General features: G+C 42.6%; 2 protein-coding genes across 2 annotated transcripts in view; one reads left to right on the top strand and one right to left on the bottom strand.

Annotated features, from left to right (window-relative positions):
- Window positions 1-22,150, top strand: part of sntb2 (syntrophin, beta 2) — a 73,975-nt gene extending 51,825 nt beyond the window's left edge. The window contains exons 5-7 of the mRNA XM_037253601.1: window positions 1,098-1,294; window positions 19,272-19,462; window positions 20,476-22,150. Of these exons, the coding sequence (XP_037109496.1) occupies window positions 1,098-1,294; window positions 19,272-19,462; window positions 20,476-20,568 (481 nt within the window). The 3' untranslated portion in view covers window positions 20,569-22,150. The remainder of the gene's footprint in view (window positions 1-1,097; window positions 1,295-19,271; window positions 19,463-20,475) is intronic.
- The window catches only part of exoc3l1 (exocyst complex component 3-like 1), a 490,744-nt gene that overhangs the window by 146,960 nt on the left and 320,502 nt on the right, over window positions 1-23,282 (bottom strand). The gene's annotated exons all lie outside the window — the stretch shown is intronic.

The raw sequence follows: 23,282 nt of genomic DNA, 5'->3' as shown, positions 1-23,282 counted from the left end.
GATTGTTTGCCTCTGTGTGCCCTGCGTTTGACTGGCAACCAGTTCAGGGTGTACCCCGCCCACTGCTCAAACACAGCTGGAATAGGTCCAGCACGCCCGACGACCCTTGTCAGGATTAGCAGTTTGGCACATGGATGAATGTAACAGCCAAAGACCTACAACAGAAAGTTGGCCATGTTGAATATCCTTTAAAAATCAGCGTAACTTTGACTAAAAGATGTTGTAACATTAATCACATGATCCTATTTTGTCAAACTTTTGCAGTGTCTAAATAATTGAGTCTAGGCCCGAAATAATCCACAAAGAAATTTTTCAATTTAGTGGTAGCACCACCAACTGCATACAGGAAATAAATGTTTTATTCTTTGATATTTTTCTCCTAACAGGTTAAACTCACCTACTTCGTATTTGCTCGGAAACTACCTTTTTTGGAGTTAAAGAATGACATTTTTGAGCTTTTGCAAAAATGATGTTGCCGTGACAAAGCACAAGTAAAAAAAATCTTAATTTGGAGGGTTTGCATAGTTATCAAGCCTGGCGAAATCAACAATATTTTGTTAGTTCATCTTGTGTTTGCAAAGAAATTCTTCATTCGTGCCCCATAAAAATGTTCAATGAAAAAGCCATGGTTGTATGTTTCATCAAAAAACACAAAAAGTTTGAGGCATATGTATGTAACAGTCCAAGACCTACCAAAAAAGTCTCTTGAAGCCATATGACAAACCTAACAGGAGGTCCGCCGTTTTGAATTTTCATTCAAATTTGCTCACATTTCTACCATTTTAAAGCAATCCTCCAAGAGATTTCATTCAGTTATGATTGTGGTTTTTTTTTTATTTTAAGATGTTCAAGTTGTCAAGTAGTAAATCTGAAGTCTTTTTTTTTGTCAAACACTGTTTTCAGTGGCATCGTGCTGTTTACCAAGAAAAAAAAGGAGTGAGGTATCTTTATAGCTGCTCCTACATAGTGAATCTTGCACTGAAGCTTGATTTGGAGAAAATCACAAATTCAATTAAAATAGCAATATCTGTCAGGAAAATCACATTTCTAAAAAGTCTAAAAAGAAATGACAGATCTATTTGCATATTTCTATCTAGACTGGTGCATTCTGGGAGTGTCCGTGGCTCTCCTGCACAGAGTTCTGACCTGGTGTTTGCTACTCGGACCGGCACAGGACAAGGAATCGAATCACACAGTTTTCGTGTGGAGACCCATTGGGATCTGTCTTCATGGACAAGAGCCCTAGTACAAGGTGCACATTCCGCTGCAGAACTCATCAAAGAAGTCTCTATTGGTAAGTGTGAATCCTTCGCCTGTGAATGAAATCCTAAATGAGAATATTTCAGAGTTTCCTATCAAAACTAAGCACAGAAAATCAACACAGGGTTTGTATGATCAAAAGCTGTTGCTACGGCCCATAATGTTTCGTGGCCGTTTAACTCTGTTGTTATTGTTAGTCTGAGCTCTCCACTTGTTTCTCCATGATAACCGTATTTTCTGACTAAAAGTTAAAAAAGTTAAAGTTAAAGTCCCAATGATCGTCACACACACACATGGGTGTGGTGAAATTTATCCTCTGCATTTAACCCATCCCCGTGTGATTTTAATCCATCCCCTGGGGGAGAGGGGAGCAGTGAGCAGCAGCGGTGCCGCGCTCGGGAATCAGTTGGTGATCTAACCCCCCAATTCCAACCCTTAATGCTGAGTGCCAAGCAGGGAGGCAATGGGTCCCATTTTTATAGTCTTTGGTATGACCCGGCCGGGGTTTGAACCCACAACCTTCCAGTCTCAGGGCGGACACTCTACCACTAGGCCACTGAGCTGTAAAAGTTAGAGACTTAGACTTAGACAGAACTTTATTGTCATTTTGTCAACACTAGGTGGGTACAAAACGAAATTTCGTTGCATACGGCTTTCAGCAATGTAGAGGTATTTCGGCTGGTTAAAAAAAGTGACATTCTATATAAAAATATGAAATAAGATAATTATAAAGTACAAAGTGCAGCAGTGATAAAGTATGTGAACAGTGCAGGAGACAAAAGCAGTATTTACAAGTGTGCAGAGGAATGCTACGTTTGAATGTTCAACAGTCTGACGACAGCAGGGAAAAAACTATTGCAGAACCTGGTGGACCTGCAGCGGATGCTGCGAAACCTCTTCCCAGAGGGCAGCAGGGAGAACAGTCCATGGTGGGGGTGTGATGGGTCACTGATAATATTTCGGGCTCGGGACACGCAGCGCTGGGATGACAAGTCCTGAATGGAGGGAAGAGGAGCCCCGATGATCCTCTCTGCTGTCCTCACCACTCTCCTCAGGTTCTTCCAATCTGAGGCGCTGCAACCTCCACACCACACCGAGAGACAGCTTGTCAGAATGCTCTCTATGGTGCTTCGGTAGAACGTCCTCATGATGGGTGGGGGCAGGTGGGCTCTCCTCATCCTCCGCAGGAAGTACAAGCGCTTCTGTGCCCTCTTGACCAGTGTTGTGGTGTTCACAGTCCAGGTGAGGTCGTCTGTGATGTGGACTCCCAGGAATTTAGTGCTGCTGACCACCTTCACAGCTGAGCTGTTGATGATCAGTGGAGCGTGGTGAGGCTGGTTCTTCCTGAAGTCGACGATGATCTCCTTCGTCTTCTCCACATTCAGGATCAGGCTATTTTCTCTGCACCAGCCCACCAACTGCTCCACCTCCTCTCTGTAGTCCAGGTCGTTGTTGTCCCTGATGAGGCCCACCACCGTTGTGTCGTCTGCAAACTTCACGATGTGATTGGTGGTGAACCTGGGGGCGCAGTCGTGTGTCATCAGGGTGAACAGCAGGGGGCTCAGGACGCAGCCCTGAGGGGAGCCTGTGCTGAGGGTGATGACATCTGAGGTGTTCTGTCCGACCCGGACTGACTGAGGTCTGTTGGTGAGGAAGTCTAGCAGCCAGTTCCGAAGGGGGGTGCTGAAGCCCAGGTGTTCCAGTTTTTCCACCAGATGTTGTGGAATGATGGTGTTAAACGCTGAGCTGAAGTCCAGGAACAGCAACCGCACGTGGGTGTTCCTCTCCTCCAGGTGAGCCAGGCTCAGGTGAAGAACGGAGGAGATGGCATCCTCAGTGGAGCGGTTCTGCCGGTAGGCAAACTGGAACGGATCGAATGTTGGGGGGAGTCTGGAGACGATGTGATCTTTGAGCAGCCTTTCGAAGCACTTCATCATGATGGGAGTCAGTGCCACCGGTCTGTAGTCATTCCATGAGGTGATTTGAGGTTTCTTCGGCACCGGAATGATGGAGGCAGCCTTGAAGCACACTGGCACTTTGGCTTGGTCCAGCGAGATGTTAAAAATGTCTGTGATGACACCAGCCAGCTGGCCTGCACATTCCTTGAACACCCGCCCAGGTATGTTGTCGGGGCCTGGGGCCTTACGTGGGTTGACTCTTCTCAGAGTCTTCCACACGTCGGCTGAGTCAAGGCAGAGGACCTCCTCTTCCTGGTGGGGAACAGTTTTAACTGCCGGAGTGCTGTTTAGTGCCTCAAAACGCCCAAAGAAGTTATTTAGACCATTTAGGAAGTCAGCGTCAACCTCACCCACCGGGGGGGAGGGTGAGTTGTAGTCCGTGATCGCCCGTATGCCTTGCCACATACTCCTGGTGTTATTGGCGTCGTGGAAAAAATCCTGAATTTTCCGACTGTGGCTTCGCTTCGCTAGCCTGATGGCACGGTTCAAGTTGGCTCTCGCTGTCCTCAGTGCCTCCTTGTCGCCAGACTTGAAGGCTGAGTTCCGTGCTCGTAGCATATGACGTACATCCTCAGTCATCCAGGGTCGTTGGTTGGCTCGGGTGATGATGTTCTTAGTGGTGCTGACGTCCTCGGAGCATTTGTTGATGTAGGCTGACACAGTCATGGCGTACTCATCAATGTTGATCTGATTGTCATATGTTGCTGCTGATTTGAACATGTCCCAGTCAGAGCACTCAAAGCAGTCCTGGAGTGCCTCCATGGCCCCCTCAGACCACACCCTCACCTGCTTCACTGTGGGTTTTGCTCTGATCAGCAGGGGCCTGTATGCAGGGGTTAGCATAACAGATAGGTGGTCTGAAGAGCCGAGGTGGGGGCGGGGGGCTGCTCTGAATGCATCCTTTATATTTGTGTAAACCAAGTCCAGAGTGTTCTCTCCCCGAGTTGGAAAATCCACGTGTTGGTAAAAATGAGGGAGAATAGTCTTCATGCTAGCCTGGTTGAAGTCCCCAGCAATGATGAAAACCCCCTCTGTGTGCGTGGATTGCAGCTCACTGATTGTCCGATAGAGAACCCTCATGGCCTCTTTAGTGTTAGCGCTAGGAGGCACGTACACAGCCGTGATGCTAACAACAGTAAACTCTCTGGGCAGGTAGAAGGGTCTGCAGTTAACAGTCAAAAGCTCGATGTCCGAAGAGCAGAAGCTGGCGACAGATCTAGCATTTTTGCACCAGTTGTTGTTGATGTAGACACACAGCCCACCTCCTCGGGATTTACCGCTTAGCTCGCTGTTTCTGTCGGCGCGGAATGTAGCGAGCCCCTCCAGGCTAACGGCGTTGTCCGGCATTGATGAGTTCAGCCATGTCTCCGTCAGGATGAGAGCGCAGCAGTTTCTAACTTCCCTCTTTGAAGAGAGTTCCAGTTTTAGATGGTCCATTTTATTATCCAGTGAGCGGACGTTGGAGAGGAAGATGGATGGAAGCGGCGGTTTGTAGGGGTTAGCTCTCAGCTTAGCCGTTAGCCCACCTCGACAGCCGCGCTTTCGCCGCCGGTCACACCGCCTACGCTTACTCCTCCTCCGGCGTGTGCTGCCCGGCGAGCCCGCTGCGTCGTGAGCTCCTGGGGCTAGCGCCCTAAGCACTCCGAGGCTACGCAAACAGACTAGGGTAGTTGTGGCTACGAGTCCGAAAACACTCGATGACCGTACCTCCAGCAGGCGCTGGCGATCGTACACTACTCTACTGGATGGATAAACTAAACTTTGTGTTGTTTGTAGTGTCCTAGGCGACATATTTTGTGAATATCCTCGTCGATTGCTGAGACGCGTAGCGGCCGCGGCCAACTGGGGCGCCGCCATCTTGGATCGGAATATACGTCGCATCAGCCATAAAATGCACAATAAAGTGAAAAAAACATATATAAGTCGCACCGGAGTATAAGTCGCATTTTGGGGGACATTTATTTGACAAAATTCAGCACCAAGAACAGACATGAACCAGCAACAACAGGCTAAACGATACGGTATGCTAACGTGACATAAACACAAACGAGGAGCTGAGAACGGGCCTGACGTAACATTAACAGTTATCCAAATAACTATAACACAACCTTTATCACCTTTATCAAACCATCTGTGTCACTCCAAATCATTAAATCCATCGATCGTGCTTTATGTAAACAATGCCGCGTGTGCGCTGCGCCGCTGACATCGGACTCGTTGTCAGTTGCAATTCAAATTATTCCACAGGCCCATGTAACGATATATAAGGTATATATCAAATAATTATTATATAAACAACAATATTATCAAACCATGTGTCACTCCAAATCATTAAATCCACCGATTAAAATCTTCATCCTTTATGTAAACATCGCCGCGTGTGCGCCGCGCCGCTGACGTCGGATTCGTCGTGAGTTACAGTTCAAATTATTCCACAGGCCCATATAACGATATATAAAGTATATATCAAATAATTATTATATAAACAACAATCTTATCAAACCATGTGTCACTCCAAATCATTAAATCCACCGATCAAAATCTTCATCCTTTATGTAAACATCGCCGCGTGTGCGCCGCGCCGCTGACGTCGGATTCGTCGTGAGTTACAGTTCAAATTATTCCACAGGCCCATATAACGATATATAAAGTATATATCAAATAATTATTATATAAACAACAATCTTATCAAACCATCTGTGTCACTCCAAATCATTAAATCCATCGATCAAAATCTTCATCCTTTATGTAAACAACGCCGCATGTGCGCCGCGCCGCTGACGTCGGACTCGTCGTCAGTTGCAGTTCAAATTATTCCACAGGCCCATATAATTATAAACAGAAATGTTATCAAACTATCTGTGTCACTCCAAGTCATTAAATCCCGTGATCGAATCCTTCATCCTTTATGTAAACAACGCCGCGTGTGCGCCGCTGACGTCAGTTGCAGTTCAAATTACAGTAATCCCTTGCTACATCGCGGTTCGTTTAGCGCGTTTTCACTACATCGCGGATTTTTTCCCCAAATTAAAAAAAAAAAAAAAGATTCAAAATAAAACTTTTAAATTGAGGAATTATGGCACAAATGTTGCCCACTCGTCAGCAGAAGGCAGGGAGTGCCCATACAATTGCAGTGCAAAATTGTTATAATAATAAGAGTTCTAAAAACACATTTAAGAGTTTTATACCTTGTTTTACAAAAATTTTTATAATAATAAAAAAGTTCTAAAAACATATTTACAGTATGTACACTTGTACCTTGTTATTAAAATTGTTATAATAATAAAAGCTGTTCTAAAAAGATATCTACAGTATTTGTTAAGAATTCTCCATGTTATTTATATTATTCAGCCGTGCTTTGATTTGAGGTAGGGTGCTTTATTTTGAAGGCTGTTTTCAGATGATACCATTTCAAATCATTAAATCTCCTGACTCTGGAAGTCAATGATTGGAACTCATTGTCAGTGAGGCTCCAATTATTCCACTGCCATAGTGCACCCTCATGCGGTTTAAAGTGAAAATAACATGTGAAGTGATCAACTATACTAGTAAGTAAGTAATGTGTTAATGATCAAGTAAAAATTTGTGAATAATTTCACATATAAGTTGCTCCTGAGTATAAGTCGCCCCCCCACCCAAACTATGAAAAAAGAACGCGACTTATTCTCCGAAAAATACGGTACTAATTGGTGTCAGGTGTTGCCACCAGCCACACTGATTAGATCCACCAAAGAATGAGCGTGCGAGCGTGTTTAGACAGCCAAAACCATAGTAGAGCTCTACTATCACCTACCGCCAATTCACACATCAATTTTACAACCTTCCTCTGTTGCCATGAGGAGGGATCGTAACAGTTGTACTTGAATATCATCCAACAACTACAGCAAATCAGGGCACTTCAAAGAAAATGTAGCGATTCTTGGACTCACAGTAGTATTTGTGTACGAGTTCTTTAGAAAATGAACATTATTCACTCGTGATACTTGAACCAATCACTTGTAGAAGCGTTTGTCGTGTCTACGTACTGTATATAGTGCCTCCAAGAAGTAGCCAGAGTGCTTCACTTTTTCTGCATTTTGTTATGTCAAAACATTATTCTGAAATTCATTTCATTATAAGTATTTTTTTACACTCCACAATAACCCACCCATTGATTTTATTCCACTTATTTGGTGTCAGGTCTCAAGGCCAGCAGCTTGAGGGAACAGACTTCCCGCTCTTCAGTTGAGCTCTGCATTATCTGAGATTTTGGTATTGATCAAAACTGGTGCCTGTATCGCTGACATCAATACCAAATACTTTTAGGTTCCAAAAATATGATGGTATTTTGAATTGCTTGTCCTTTTTAATAACATGCTTTGTGTAGGGATGTTCAAATCAGGATTTTACGCTGCCAATACAGATAGTAATCATCCATGATTGTGATCAACTGATCATGTGGCTTCGGTGGGAAATTCTATAATAGAGTACTTAAATCTGCAAAGATATGAACTTTGCGCTGTTGAGACAGCAGACAAGAATCTCCTAGAGTTTTCATAGAAGTTGCCCCTAACCATGACAATTCTCACGTAGGATAAAAATTTGATAATCATAGTCTGAAGATGTTGAAAATCCAAGGACTGTGAGACTGTGACATACAAATGAGTCATCCAGAAATTAAAATCATTATATATTATATATTTTTTTCCTACTCAACACATTTTCCCTCAAAAGATATTAAAGGTGGATTTGTGGCTGTTTGTGTGACTTTATATAAATTGAATCCAATTCAATAAAAAATGTTTCTGCATAAGAAAATCAATCCTCTTCATATTAAGGGTATCAAAATTTGCTAAAATAATGTATCAGGGGAAAAAAATTCAAGGGATTTTTTTTACAATAAATAAAAGGTACAATTAACTATGAGTTAACAATACAAAGAATGTGATTAATCACAATTAAATATTTTAATTGCTCGAGTGCACTCTTACTTTCATATGCATACTCCTGCAGGAGAATGAGGAATCTGCTACCCATTTGAACCTAAATGAAATTCCATTCTAATTTGCCCTGTGATAAGTATTTTCATACCATTTGGTAATTTGGTTTAATTCTAATTGGAATACAAGGGTCTACGTAAACCTGACTGGTTTGAGTTTAATCTGTATTGGACATTTGCAAACAGTTATCTTTACTGGGGGAAAATAACAAGCTACATTTGCCTCAATTTCTGACATACAGTAGGGCAAAAAAGTATTTAGTCAGCCACCAATTGTGCAAGTTCTCCCACTTACAAGATGAGAGATGCCTGTAATTTTCATCATAGGTACACTTCAACTATGAGACAAAATAAAAAAAAAATAAAAAAAAACGGAAACTCTTATTGATTTAAAAAAAAAAAAAAAAGATTTGCAAATTAGGGTGGAAAATAAGTATTTGGTCAATAACAAACGTTCATGTTAATACTTTGTTATATACCCTTTGTTGGCAATGACAGAGGACAAACGTTTTCTGTAAGTCTTTACAAGGTTTTCCACACACTGTTGCTGGTATTTTGGCCCATTCCTCCATGCAGATCTCATCTACAGCGGTGATGTTTTGGGGCTGTCGTTGGGCAACACGGACTTTCAACTCCCTCCAAAGATTTTCTATGGGGCTGAGATCTGGAGACTGGCTAGGCCACTCCAAGACCTTGAAATGCTTCTTACGAAGCCACTCCTTTGTTTCCCGGGCGGTGTTTGGGATCATTGTCATGCTGAAAGACCCAGCCACGTTTCATTTTCAATGCTTTTGCCGATGGAAGGATGTTCTCACTAAAAATCTCAAGATACGTGGCCCCATTCATTCTTTCCTTTACACGGATCAGTCATCCTGGTCCCCTTGCAGAAAGTCACTCCCAAAGCATGATGTTTCCACCCCCATGCTTCACAGTAGGTATGGTGTTCTTTGGATGCAAGTCTGCAGTCTTTCTCCTCCAAACATGACGAGTTGAGTTGTTACCAAAGAGTTCTATTTTGGTTTCATCAGACCTTATGACATTCTCCCAATCTTCTGGATCATCCAAATGCTGTCTATCAAACTTCAGACAGGCCTGGACATGTACTGGTTTAAGCAGGGGGACATGTCTGGCACTGCAGGATTTGAGTCCCTAGGTGACGTAGTGTGTTACTGATGGTAGTCTTTGTTACTTTGGTCTCAGCTCTCTGCAGGTCATTCTCTAGGTCCCCCCGTGTGTTTCTGGGATTTTTGTGCACTGTTCTTGTGATCATTTTGACCCCACAGGGTGAGATCTTGCGTGGAGCCCCAGATCGAGGGAGATTATCAGTGGTCTTGTATGTCTTCCATTTTCTAATAATTGCTCCCACGGTTGATTTCTTTGCACCAAGCTGCTTGCCTATTGCAGATTTAGTCTTCCCTGGCTGGTGCAGGTCTACAATTTCTTTTCTGGTTTCCTTTGACAGCTCTTTGGTCTTGGCCATTGTGGCCCAGCGACAGCCCCAAAACATCACTGCTCTAGAGGAGATCTGCAGATTTTTTTTTTAATTTTGTCTCTCATAGTTGAAGTGTACCTATGATGAAAATTACAGGCATCTCTTATCTTGTAAGTGGGAGAACTTGCACAATTGGTGGCTGACTAAATACTTTTTTGCCCCACAGTATCATAATTTGTTTGTGCATTTTCTGCACTCACATTTGTCCTGTTCTTCAAAATAAAATCTGATTAATTAACTGAAAAAAAAAACTGTAACAGATTAATAGATTAAGAAAAATTGTCACATCCAACCTCCTGGTAACTCCACCTGTCACACACACGTCCACACCCCGCCAATCGAGCCAAATCACGCACACCTGCGGCTGGCTTGATTGACTGGGCTCTTTAAACCCTGCCAGCAGGACTCTCTTTGTCAGTCTGTCCCGTGATGCTACCTAGTGATGGGTCCATGAGGCGTCGTGTGTCGTCCCGACACATTGGCAAACTGTATTGACACTGTCTCGATACTGTGTCGCTGACTGCTGACACCCGCTGGACCTTAAAAATACTACAGGCAACCTTGTTGACAGACACGACTGACACTGATTTGATGACCTAGTATATACATTAATTAATTTAAGTAATTATATTTTATATTGTATTGTTTCACATATTCATTTAAATTGAAAATACATTTTATTTAATCGTTACAGTCAATCAATAATGTGAACATGTATCGTAACATGAAAATCTAAGTGAACGTGTTGTGAAAGAGGATGCTTGTGCACTGAGATTTGTTTTTTACTATTTTTTATTTAAAACAGTTTTTCCAATGTTTTGAAATTGAGCCTGTTGGGCTTTTTGGACACACTTTCTCCCGCCGTTGAAAACACACACTCACGGCACAGATGAGGATGGAGTGCAGTGTAGCGGGTCTTTTGATTGTCCCAGTATCTGACGTGGGGCTGCTCCATAATTCTTGATAACTTCGAGGATGAACCGCAAAAGATCAGAAATTGTTTTAGCAGATCCATCCCGTTGACAATGCGCGTCCTTTAACAGAGCAAAAGCGTGCTTCCTTGACAGACTACAATGCTGCTCGTTCGGTTTTTTAAAGCGATACGCGCACCGACTCGGGGCTTCGCTCTATGAGCTCGACACATGCGCCGACGCATCGGTGTTGCCGGATCCATCACTAATGCTACCCGTATGCTCACTGCTCTCTACCCGTCTAACTCCCGTTGCCAACCTGTTCCGTTCGCTGACTCGTCTTGCCTGCCGCCTGCCCTGACCATCTGCCCGTTGTTGACCACGTTCTGCTCGCCGCCCGTCCTGACTGATCGCTTGCTTCCGACCACGTCCTGCTCGCCGCCCGCCCCGACTCGACGCTCGACCACGGCTTCGCTCCTCACAGGCACTTCCCCACGCTATTTTCCCTGCCTCGCTGCGCTCCGGAATCATCTGCCGTGCCGCGGCGAGAGCGTTCCCCGGCTTCCAGCCAGCGCGTCAACTTTCCCTTTCTCCGGATCAAATAAAGACTCTGTCAAACCGCACTTGGCTGTTCTGCACGTTACAAAAATAGGTGGTCGTTGTTCTAAAATTGAAAATTTTACATCAAAGCCACGTGATCGTATCTGAACAGTATCGGCCGATTACACTCATGGACGATCAGTATCATGAATTATTGATCGGAATATCCCTAGTTCTTAGTCTTTGAGCAAATCGAAACGAAGTTGCCAGGACAATTAACACAATGCTGGTGGTCAGGTCAATTTGACCAATTTCCCTATCCCCTGGGGAACCAATTCACTCACTGCGTGCTCGTTTTATTTCTTCAGTTTTAGGAAAAGACTAAGACACCGAAACAAAATTAGACTTACACAGGCTGGTTGCGTTCAATCACAATTCTTGTTAAGAAAGCTCTGTTTTCAGGAAAAATACAATACAGCGCTGGCCTTTTCGTGTGACAATGCTCAAGAGCAGAAAGTCCCCATTCCGAAAAAGCAACGTTCAAGGTTCTTTGGTCAGCTTATATTAAGTTGCACATGCTGTACGGCGTCGTATGACGTCAGCACTATGTTGTTTTCAATATAAACATGAACACACGTTTGCGTCAGTCAATTTAAATGTTTAGAAAGGATTATTCTCATTTAATGTCTTTAAGTTCATTCGCGTTCTGCCGTTGAAGCGGGGTGCATTCAAAGACCAGTCGTACAGACGGAACACTCATTTACGTCACCAAAAAGCAAGGATATAATTACGTGAACTCTTGGCATTAACCTCGATGCAAAGGAACTCCTCTTTTTGGGTACCATTACATGCTACAAGGAGTATATATTACAAAGGAGACATTATACTTAATTGTGATCATCATTCATCCATCCATTTTATTACGCAGGTATTTTCAAAGCAAATTAATATTGTTGCATTTATTAATTTGCTTTAAAATGACAGCACATTATAATTAAATGCTGACACTATAGCAATGTAAAACGTGTTCATTTAAGAAAAAGCCACACACGTTTTGTGATAAAATCTTTCATAACGAGAATGATTGAGTGAATTGATTTGAATGAATAATTGAGAAGAAATTTCAGTTCTGAAGGCTCCTTTTGTCCCAAGCAAAGTGACAGGTGGTGGGGAGGGGGGATAAAAATTGTAACAGGAACTCTATATAAAATGTCAACCCCCTACCATTTTGAGAACGCTGAGTCCTGAACTCCAACTGGCTTTTTTTCTGTCTTCCTAGGGGTCTGTTCAGGTACTGTGGCAAATTTGAACAGGTTGCCTCATTTCTAGCCCAAATTACAGGGGGGGAACAGATCCTCATGGCGCCCCCGTGAGGATATGTTCCCCCCCTCATTTTGAGAACGGTGAGTCCTGGACTCCAACTGGCTTTTTTTCTGTCTTCCTGGGGGTCTGTTCAGGTAGTGTTAAAGTGACTATTGTGAAAACATGTTTTATTGTTACAATGTTTAATCGATATCAAACATGTATTTAACACTGATGTTCCATTTACACATGAATGTATAAATGTGAGCAAAGACAAAGAGGAGGCAGGGGTTGATAGCAGGGACGTGTGGTCAGAGGAGGCTACGCCTCCCCTGCCATCATGAAAAGGGGGAAACAATTTTCAATTGTTTTTATTATAAAGTCATTTTCCTTTTAATTTCAATAGTTTTGTATCATTTTGAACCAAAATTGCTGAATTTTTATAGTTATTTTAAAACCGAAGACGATTCGCTCGGAGGAGCCAACTTCCTGTCTAGCCTCCTCTGAGGACTGCGTTATCACACGGCTGCCTATGTTGACAGGCTATGCAGTTAGACAGAACTGCTCTCTGTCTTTATGTCCCTGTTTAAGTGTTCAAACATTGTGGTTATATTAACTAATTTCTAACTAATTGTTTGATAGACGGGGCGGCTCGGTGGCGCACTGGGTAGCACGTCCGCCTCACAGTTAGGAGGGTGCGGGTTCGATTCCACCTCCGGCCCTCCCTGTGTGGAGTTTGCATGTTCTCTCCGGGCCCGCGTGGGTTTTCTCCGGGCACTCCGGTTTCCTCCCACATCCCAAAAACATGCTTGGTAGGCCGATTGAAGACTCCAAATTGTCCCTAGGTGTGAGTGCGAGTGCAAATGGTTGTTTGTCTCTGTGTGCCCTGCGATTGGCTGGCAACCGGTTAGGGGTGTCCCCCGCCTACTGCCCGATGACGGCTGGGATAGGCTCCAGCACTCCCGCGACCCCCGTGGGGACTAAGCGGTTCAGAAAATGGATGGATGGATGTTTGAAAAACTATTATGGCTTTTACGCACGCCCAGTGCTACTCTACGGAGCTCTCTTTCACCTCCATGGCACTCACACCTAGGGACAATTTGGAGTCCGCTTCAAACGTAAAGATATAAAATTTTTATTTTTTGTCAAGAATCAACAACAAGTGGGACACAATCGTGAAGTGGAACGAAATTTATTGGATAATTGAAACTTTTTTAACAAATAAAAAACTGAAAAGTGGGGCGTGCAATATTATTCGGCCCCCTTGCGCTAATACTTTGTAGCGCCACCTTTTGCTGCAATTACAGCTGCAAGTCGCTAACCCTAACCCTAACCCAAATAAATAAACTGAAAAGTGGGGCGTGCAATATTATTCGGCCCCTTTACTTTCAGTGCAGAAAACTCACCCCAGAGGTTCAGTGAGGATCTTTGAATGATCCAATGTTGTCCTAAATGACTGATGATGATAAATAGACTGCTCCTGTGTGTAATCAAGTCTCCGTATAAATGCACCTGCTCTTTGATAGTCTCAGGGTTCTGTTTAAAGCGCAGAGAGAACCATGAAGACAAAGGAACACACCAGGCAGGTCCGAGATACTGTTGTGGAGAAGTTTAAAGCCGGATTTGGATACAAAAAGATTTCCCAAGCTTTAAACATCTCAAGGAGCACTGTGCAAGCAATTATATTGAAATGGAAGGAGTATCAGACCACTGCAAATCTACCAAGACCCGGCCGTCCCTCCAAACTTTCATCTCAAACAAGGAGAAGACTGATCAGAGATGCAGCCAAGAGGCCCATGATCACTCTGGATGAACTGCAGATAACTACAGCTGAGGTGGGAGAGTCTGTCCATAGGACAACAATCAGTCGTGCACTGCACAAATCTGGCCTTTATGGAAGAGTGGCAAGAAGAAAGCCATTTCTCAAAGATATCCATAAAAAGTCTCGTTTAAAGTTTGCCACAAGCCACCTGGGAGACACACCAAACATGTGGAAGAAGGTGCTCTGGTCAGATGAAACCAAAATCGAACTTTTTGGCCACAATGCAAAACGATATGTTTGGCGTAAAAGCAACACAGCTCATCACCCTGAACACACCATCCCCACTGTCAAACATGGTGGTGGCAGCATCATGGTTTGGGCCTGCTTTTCTTCAGCAGGGACAGGGAAGATGGCTAAAATTGATGGGAAGATGGATGGAGCCAAATACAGGACCATTCTGGAAGAAAACCTGTTGGAGTCTGCAAAAGACCTGAGACTGGGACGGAGATTTATCTTCCAACAGGACAATGATCCAAAACTTAAAGCCAATTCTACAATGGAATGGTTCACAAATAGACGTATCCAGGTGTTAGAATGGCCAAGTCAAAGTCCAGACCTGAATCCAATCGAGAATCTGTGGAAAGAGCTGAAGACTGCTGTTCACAAACGCTCTCCATCCAACCTCACTGAGCTCGAGCTGTTTTGCAAGGAAGAATGGGCAAGAATTCCAGTCTCTCGATGTGCAAAACTGATAGAGACATACCCCAAGCGACTTGCAGCTGTAATTGCAGCAAAAGGTGGCGCTACAAAGTATTAGCGCAAGGGGGCCGAATAATATTGCACGCCCCACTTTTCAGTTTTTTATTCAAGGCACTGTATATAAGTCGCTCCGGAGTATAAGTCGCATTTTGGGGGAAATGTATTCGACAAAATCCAACACCAAGAACAGACATGAACGAGCAACAACAGGCTAAAGAATAGGTATGCTAACGTAACATAAACACAAACGAAGAGCTGAGAACGGGCCTGACGTAACATTCAGAGTTATTAAAAAAAACTATTACATAAATAACACGTTTATAAAACCATCTGTGTCACTCCAATTCATTAAATCCATCGGTCGTCCTTTATGTCAACAATGGGTGCGCGCCGCTGACGGCACTTGCACTTCAAAATATTCCACAGGCCCATATAACGATATATAAATTATATATCAAATATGTATGTTTTTTTTCACGTTATTGTGTATTTTATGGCTAATGCGACCTATATTCCGGAACAACTTTTAGTCTGAAAAATACGGTATTAGTAATTATTTATTCATTATTTATTGAATTTTATTAATAAAACTCACCATTACGTTGAATTAGTGGGAGCACTGAGCTATTTTCTCAGAAACGAGCCGGTCCCATCTAGGCGTAATCGGAGACAATGACACCCGAAGTGGTTAAGGTTTGTCTTTTAATACAGGATGCTTGGTCTCCATGTGCCGAAGCAGTTTTGAAGGCTTCATTGCCTCGTTAGCTAGCCTGTCGCCACATATTATGCAGAGTGGGCTTGGCGCGTCAGAGTCACCTGTGGCGATAAATCCAGATTTTAAGTAGGACTTCAGAAATGTTCTTTTAAATGCAGCTTTCCTTTTCTTAGAAGTCGTAGCCTCTTCTTCTTCCGTCTCCTCATTGGGCTTTTTTCCCTTTCCGAAGAAGCTTTCCAAACATCTGTTTCTTGCTCATATTTGCTTGCTTCGCGGGCTCGACTGAGGTGACATGTCACGTGACCGAGACGAGCGTCTTGACCTGGACCGACGGATGCAATTGGGAGAGAATCGCCAATTTTTTAATATTTTTCTAAATAAATTCTTACTAATTTTTGTTAGCTTTGCGGGCTCGACTGGAGAAACATGTCACGTGACCGGGACGAGCGTCTTGACCTGAATTAATTGACCGTCGCTAAAAAAAAATATATATTTATTTTCTGTGCGGCTTGGCGGCCCGGTACCAAGTGACCCACAGACCGGTACCAGTCTGCCCAACCAAATGGAAATTTTTGTATGTGAGTGTCTTGACTGTGTGCGTACGTGTGTGTGGCAAGAATGCTGTCTTGCTTTGAGAAGTTACAATATGCGTGTTTTTATATGATAACATCATCCAGTACAGTTGTACATTCCAGCATATCGCTTTGTTCTTGTGCTGATAATCATGAGCAAACGCTTCACTCAACAACTCCTCTATCCACTCACGTTTAATTTTATACCACTTACCTCAAGTAAACCCTCTGTTCCTGTCAGTCCATAGTTAACTAACACCCATTTCAGCTGTGGTGCAAGTTCAACAAAACATTTTCTTTCTAACAAAATAAAATAAAAAAGGTAAGACACACCATTTTATCAACTAACATGCACACTAGAGTCTAGAGTCTAGCCCTGAATACATCTATGGACTTATTTTCAATCGTAGTGGTAGCAGTACCTACTAGTTACAGGAACTACCGTTTTTTTCCATGTATAATGCGCCCCCATGTATAATACGCACCCTAAAAATGGCATGTCGATGCTGGAAAAAAGCCTGTACCCATGTATAATACGCACCCAAATTTTGACTTTTTTTTTTTTTTTTTAAGTCCCAATGATCGTCACACACGCATCTGGGTGTGGTGAAATTTGTCCTCTGCATTTGACCCATCCCCGTGTGATTTTGATCCATCCCCTGGGGGAGAGGGGAGCAGTGAGCAGCAGCGGCGCCGCGCTCGGGAATCATTTGGTGATCTAACCCCCCAATTCCAACCCTTAATGCTGAGTGCCAAGCAGGGAGGCAATGGGTCCCATTTTTATAGTCTTTGGTATGACCCGGCCGGGTTAAGTCCGTAAACGTAAAATTATTTCAGAAAAAAAATCATCTTTGGGAACAACCGGATGTTATTCTGCCGGTCAGTATCACTGCGCATGCAGTAGCAAACTCGATAGCGAAGAAATATGTGAGACTCTCAACGGGATCACCAATATTTGAGTGATGTTCCAGTTATTTATCACAATTATTTATTATTATAATAATAATATATATAATAATTATTTATTTATTATTCACAATTGTCATGGTGATCTTTCTGGTGATTTCCTAAATAGGCTGGATGTATTTTTTTTGTTGGCGTTGATTCCTCCGACTGCCCAGAAAGGCACCACCGCGATCAGTTAGGTTAAAATGAAAAGAGAGGAAAGTGACGTTGTAAAGAACCATCCGTGACAAGATTTTCTTCAAAAATTGTTGTACCATGATTTTCTTCAAAAAAAAAAAAAAAATTGTACCCATGTATAACGCGCACCCCAGATTTTAGGACAATAAATTAGTTAAATTTTGCGCATTATACATGGAAAAAAACGGTAAATGTTTTATTCTTTTTTTTTTTCTCATAGCGTGTCAACCAGACAGGCTGTGGCTTCACAGTTCAGTTGTCCAGAGTTGTGGTTGTGAGTGTGAATGGTTGTTTGTCTATGTACCCTGCGATTGGCTGGCTACCAGTTCAGGGTCTCCTTTGCCTACTGCTCAAAGTCAGCAGGGATAGGCTCCAGCACACCTGCAACCGTCGTGAGGATACGTGGGTCAGATAATGGATGAATAGATAGTACAAAACTTTTGTCTCCTCCAGACTCGACTCCTGCAACGCACTTCTCATCGGGATCCCTGGCAAGAGCCTTCAAAAGCTCCAATACATCCAAAACAGGGCCACTAGGATCCTGATGAGAGTGCGCAAATACGACCATATCACACCCATCCTCCAATCCCTACAGTGGCTTCCCATTTCCTTTCGGACGGAATATAACATCTCCCTGTTAACCCGTCAATGCATCCACGGCAACGGTGCCCCTTACCTCAAGGAACTGGTCACTCTTCAGTCTTCCACTCGGAGTCTCCGCTCATCAAATACTTACCTCCTCAAAACCTCCAAAACAAACCTTCGCTCCATGGGAGACCGGGCTTTCTGCTCTCGCTCCCCCCAATTATGTAATGCCCTCCCAGTCCACCTGAGAGCACCACAGTCGGTTGACACTTTTTAAAGCGGTCTGAAGACATTTCTTTTTAAAAAAGCATTTCTGTAGCACTTTGAGATTCTCTGCAATGTAAAGTGCATTATAAATGTAATTTATTATTATTATTATTATTATTATTAAAGCGGCCGGTGCCGCACTGGGTAGCACGTCCGCCTCACAGTTAGGAGGGTGCGGGTTCGATTCCACCTCCGGCCCTCCCCGTGTGGAGTTTGCATGTTCTCCCCTTGCCCGCATGGGTTTTCTGCAGGCCCTCCGGTTTCCGACCACATCCCAAAAACATGCTTGATAGGCCAATTGAGCACTCCAAATTGCCCCTAGGTGTGAGTATGAGTGCGGATGGTTGTGCGTCTCTGTGTGCCCTGCAATTGGCTGGCAACCGGTTCAGGGTGTCCCCCGCTTACTGCCCGATGACGGCGACCCCCGTGGGGACAAAGCGTTTCAGAAAATGGATGGATGGATGGATTATTATTAAATTTTTGTTCACGGCAGTTGTGATTTGTATGTTTTTTTTTAATAATTCTGTTGCACCTAAAGTTAAAGTTAAAGTCCCAATGATCGTCACACACACATCTGGGTGTGGTGAAATTTGTCCTCTGCATTTAACCCATCCCCGTGTGATTTTAATCCATCCCCTGGGGGAGAGGGGAGCAGTGAGCAGCAGCGGTGCCGCGCTCGGGAATCATTTGGTAAAGCTAAAGATACAATATCTAATTTCCCCTAGTTCATTTTCAGTTTTTATTTATATACTTTAACCAGTTTGAAGCTATTTCAGTGGGTTATCTCAGGCCGTGTACACGCCTCTACCTAGGAAAACCACAGGTATAAACCAGCAGACGGTTTAATCTCAGTGCAACAGTTTTGACCTTTTACATTTTCTATACCTCGTCCTGTTGCTAGACAAATACTTGTGCATTTTCATTATTTGTCGAGATATATGGAAGAAATGCTGCAAGTTACATACAACCTACTCACCTTTCCACTCACTAACATCCACTAATTGTGACTATTCCATTTTTCCCCCAGGCTGCACATTCAACAGACAAGATGTCCGGCTGACACTGCACTATGAAAAAGGCTTCACTGTTATGAGCGAGCCAGCCGAACCAGCCAGTGGTGCTTTGTTGTTCAGATACCCTTATGAAAAACTCAAAATGTCTGGTGACGATGGAATACACAATCTTTATCTTGATTTTGGGGGTCCTGAGGGAGAAATGGTAAGTTGTGACCTGTAATCAGTAACATGTGACACTAATATGACTTTCTGAGTAATGAGTAATTTAACACATTACAATTCACAAACTTGAAGTTAGATTGTGTTTTTGATTGCTTTATTTGATTCAACAAAGAAATTGCACACAAAACTAGAGCAGCTATAAAGGGCCCTTGCAGAGATGTCAATATTGGGGTACTGGCATATTGGGATACCGGATCATAGGAATTAGAATTCTTTTAAAATTAAATCAAATTAAAACCTCGTGCAGTGATGGAGACAGTTGAATCGTTGTGAAGGGGGACTTGAGCCGGAAGGCGAAGCTCTCAATTTACCAGTCAATTTAGGTTCCTACCCTCACATATGGTCATGAGCTCTGGATCATGACTGAATGAACAAGGTCCCAGATACAAGCAAGCGGAATGAATTTCATCTGCTGGGTGTCCGTGCTCTCTCTTAGCAATAGGGTGGGATTCAGGGTCAGACTGCATGGAGCGTGAGTCAGTTGAGGTGGCTCAGGCATTTAGTTAATACCTCCTGGCACGTCCCATAGGGAAGAGACCCAGAGGATGACCCAGGAGATGCTAGAGAGACTGGCTGCCCTGTAAACGCCTTGGGATTTCTTGGGAAAAGCTGGAAGACGTGGCTGAGAACAGGAAGGTCTTGGCCTCCCTGCTAAAGCTGCTGCCTCCACGACCTGACCCTGGATTAGCAGAAGAGAATGGATGGATACAGGAAAATACGAATCAAAGTGTGGTTCTCTCCATTAGCTTTTGTAAGCTTTCATATTGTCTCATCAGTGCGACAAACGATAAGGAATTTGTAGGGGTCATGTACAAACAAATTTGCTGGTCTCCGACTTAGTGTAGAGAGTGTTGCATAAGGGGATAGGGGAAAGCTGGTTGTAGCCAAGTAGTTTACTCAGTTTTGTCTCGATGTTTCAAGATGTGATTAATCCAAAATCCACTGCGAATAACATTTGTCCCATTTTCTGTCCTTTTATTGTTCCCCTAATAGGTATTTGACCTCCACTCGGGTCCAAAGCCAGTTGTGTTTGTCCTCCATGCTTTCCTTTCAGCCAAACTCACTCGTATGGGCTTGCTCACATGAAGCAAATCACATCAACCTGAGTTACCTATTCACCAATGAGCCCAGGCACACCTTGAGCAAAAGATGATGATACCCTTGCAAATCTTCACAGCTTTATAGTTCCATTGGACCTGACATCACAGGCATACATCTCACTACCACTCACTCTACCCGCTCATAAAAATGTGCCTTCATTTCCACTTTCTATCCCACAGCAGCTTTGTCAAGTCTTAAAGTAGCACTTTACTTAAAACTCTCAGAATTTTATCAATTAAAAAAGCTTTTATCATTCCAGTGATCATATAGTGATCAATTTAGATGATATGGGCCATATTATCCCGTGTCCATAGGAGCGAAAAGTCACACACTTCTGACTGCGCAGATTCTCGCATCGGTGAATGACTTTCACGCACCTTCTAGCCAAGGCAAGGCAAGGCAAGTTTATTTGTATAGCACTTTTCAGCAATCAGGCAATCCAAAGTGCTTCACACAAGACATGAAGGCATCAAAGAAAAAGAAAACATTAAAAGCATCAAGGTACAGTTAAAAACATTAAAAAAAAACATTGAAAACAGTTGATTAAAATTAAAATCAGTAAAAATCTAATAAAACAGGAACGGAGTTACAGTGCAGTATATGTTAAAGTAAAATCCGCAATAGGCCACCAAAGCATAATCATAAGCACAGTCTTGATTTAATTCATCCATTCATTATCTTAACTGCTTATTGTCACGTGGGTCGCAGGCTTGCTGTCTGGGGGCGGTAGGTGGGGTACACCCTGAACTGGTTGCCAGGCAATTGCAGGGCACACACAGACAACCATACAAACACACGCACGGACGCAAGCACACACAACACACACACAAACAAAAACAAACACGCACACGCAGAATCAGACCTTGGGATGATTCAAGTGTACAATTAACCTACCATTCATATTTTTGGGATGTGGGAGGAAACTAGAATACCCAGAGAAAACCCACGCAGGCACATAGAAAACTTCAAACAGGGAGTAGAACCCAGATTTGAACCCACGACCTCTGCAGTTGTCCACCGTGCCGCCATTCATTAAATAACTTGAGTAGATATGTTTATTAGATTTACCACATATAAACAATATGTAAAACATCTTCTCCTTCAAATTTTTGCAAAACTGACTTATCCACAAAATAAATTATTTTCACATTTAAAAAGTTGTTCATATTCACAGATTTAGATGACATTCTCAGTTTTGAGGAAACGTACAAGGGCCAAGTCTGGACAGGAGAATCTGCGTAGACAAAAAGTGTGTGATTCTAGTCACGTTTATGTATAAATGACTTGCATGCAAACGGCAAGGTGAATGCTTATATGACCTCAAGTAAGTCATTTTTTACTCAATAAATGTTAGGATGAAGAATTTTAGACAATCAACAAATGGTGGCCTAATGAGTGACTCAATAACATAGTTGTATTTGCCTAGCATTCCAGAGCAGCCTTCCAGTGTACTTTTAACTTGTTTAATCAGATTTTTGGTTAGTTTGTTTTTATCAGTAAGTGACACGACAAGACTTTTAGAGTCAGTATGCAATAAAACATGCAGAAACTATGCAAACAAAGCAGATACCAGATGTCGGTGTGTTTGTTTTACTCATGCTTCTTTCTGGCAAACACACTTCACTGAATTAGGTAATTTCTTTATTTAATGAACAATTGGGGCAAGGGGGGATGGGGTGATACTTTAAAAGTAGCACAAACAGTATTACACTTTTTGTGGCATCCAAATTACGTATGTTATTAGTTTGTTTCTTAGCTTGACTTGCTGACATTGAATTTGACATGAGTTTTTTTCAAGATGTTATGTGACTAATTATTACCTCATTTATGTCCATCCATCCATTTTCTATTCCTCTTGATTCCAATAGGGTGACCTTACTTACTTATATATATACTGTATGTATGTATCAGGACCGCCTCTTATACCAGTGATGTGCGGTGATGAATATGAAAGTATGAATATGAACTTTTGTTCTTGACCAAATACTTATTTTCCACCCAAATTCGCAAATAAATTCCTTAAAAACCAGACAGTGATTTTCCAGATTATCGTATTTATTCTAATTATCGACCATATTCTAATAATCGTGTGTTAGGGATGACATACCGTTTTTTTCCATGTATAATGCACAAAATTTAACTAATTTATTGTCCTAAAATCTGGGGTGCGCATTATACATGGGTACAAAAAAAAAAAAAAAAGTTTATTTTTTTATTTTTTATTTATTTTTTTTAAGAAAATCATGGTACAACAATTTTTGAAGAAAATCTTGTCACGGATGGTTCTTTACAACGTCACTTTCCTCTCTTTTCATTTTAACCTAACTGATCGCGGTGGTGCCTTTCTCGGCAGTCGGAGAAATCAACGCCAACAAAAGTCAAGTTTATTTATTTAAAAAAAAATACATCCAGCCTAGTTAAGAAATCACCAGAAAGATCACCATGACAATTGTGAATAATAAATAAATAATTAATATATATATTATTATTATAATAATAAATAATTGTGATAAATAACTGGAACATCACTCAAATATTGGTGATCCCGTTGAGAGTCTCACATATTTCTTCGCTATCGAGTTTGCTACTGCATGCGCAGTGATACTGACCGGCAGAATAACATCCGGTTGTTCCCAAAGATGATTTTTTTTCTGAAATAATTTTACGTTTACGGACTTAACCCGGCCGGGTCATACCAA

The sequence above is a fragment of the Syngnathus acus genome, chromosome 6, assembly GCF_901709675.1.
Source record: "Syngnathus acus chromosome 6, fSynAcu1.2, whole genome shotgun sequence".
Taxonomy (NCBI): domain Eukaryota; kingdom Metazoa; phylum Chordata; class Actinopteri; order Syngnathiformes; family Syngnathidae; genus Syngnathus; species Syngnathus acus.
Note: the sequence above shows the minus strand (reverse complement) of the source record. Positions and strands in the feature narration are given on the sequence as shown.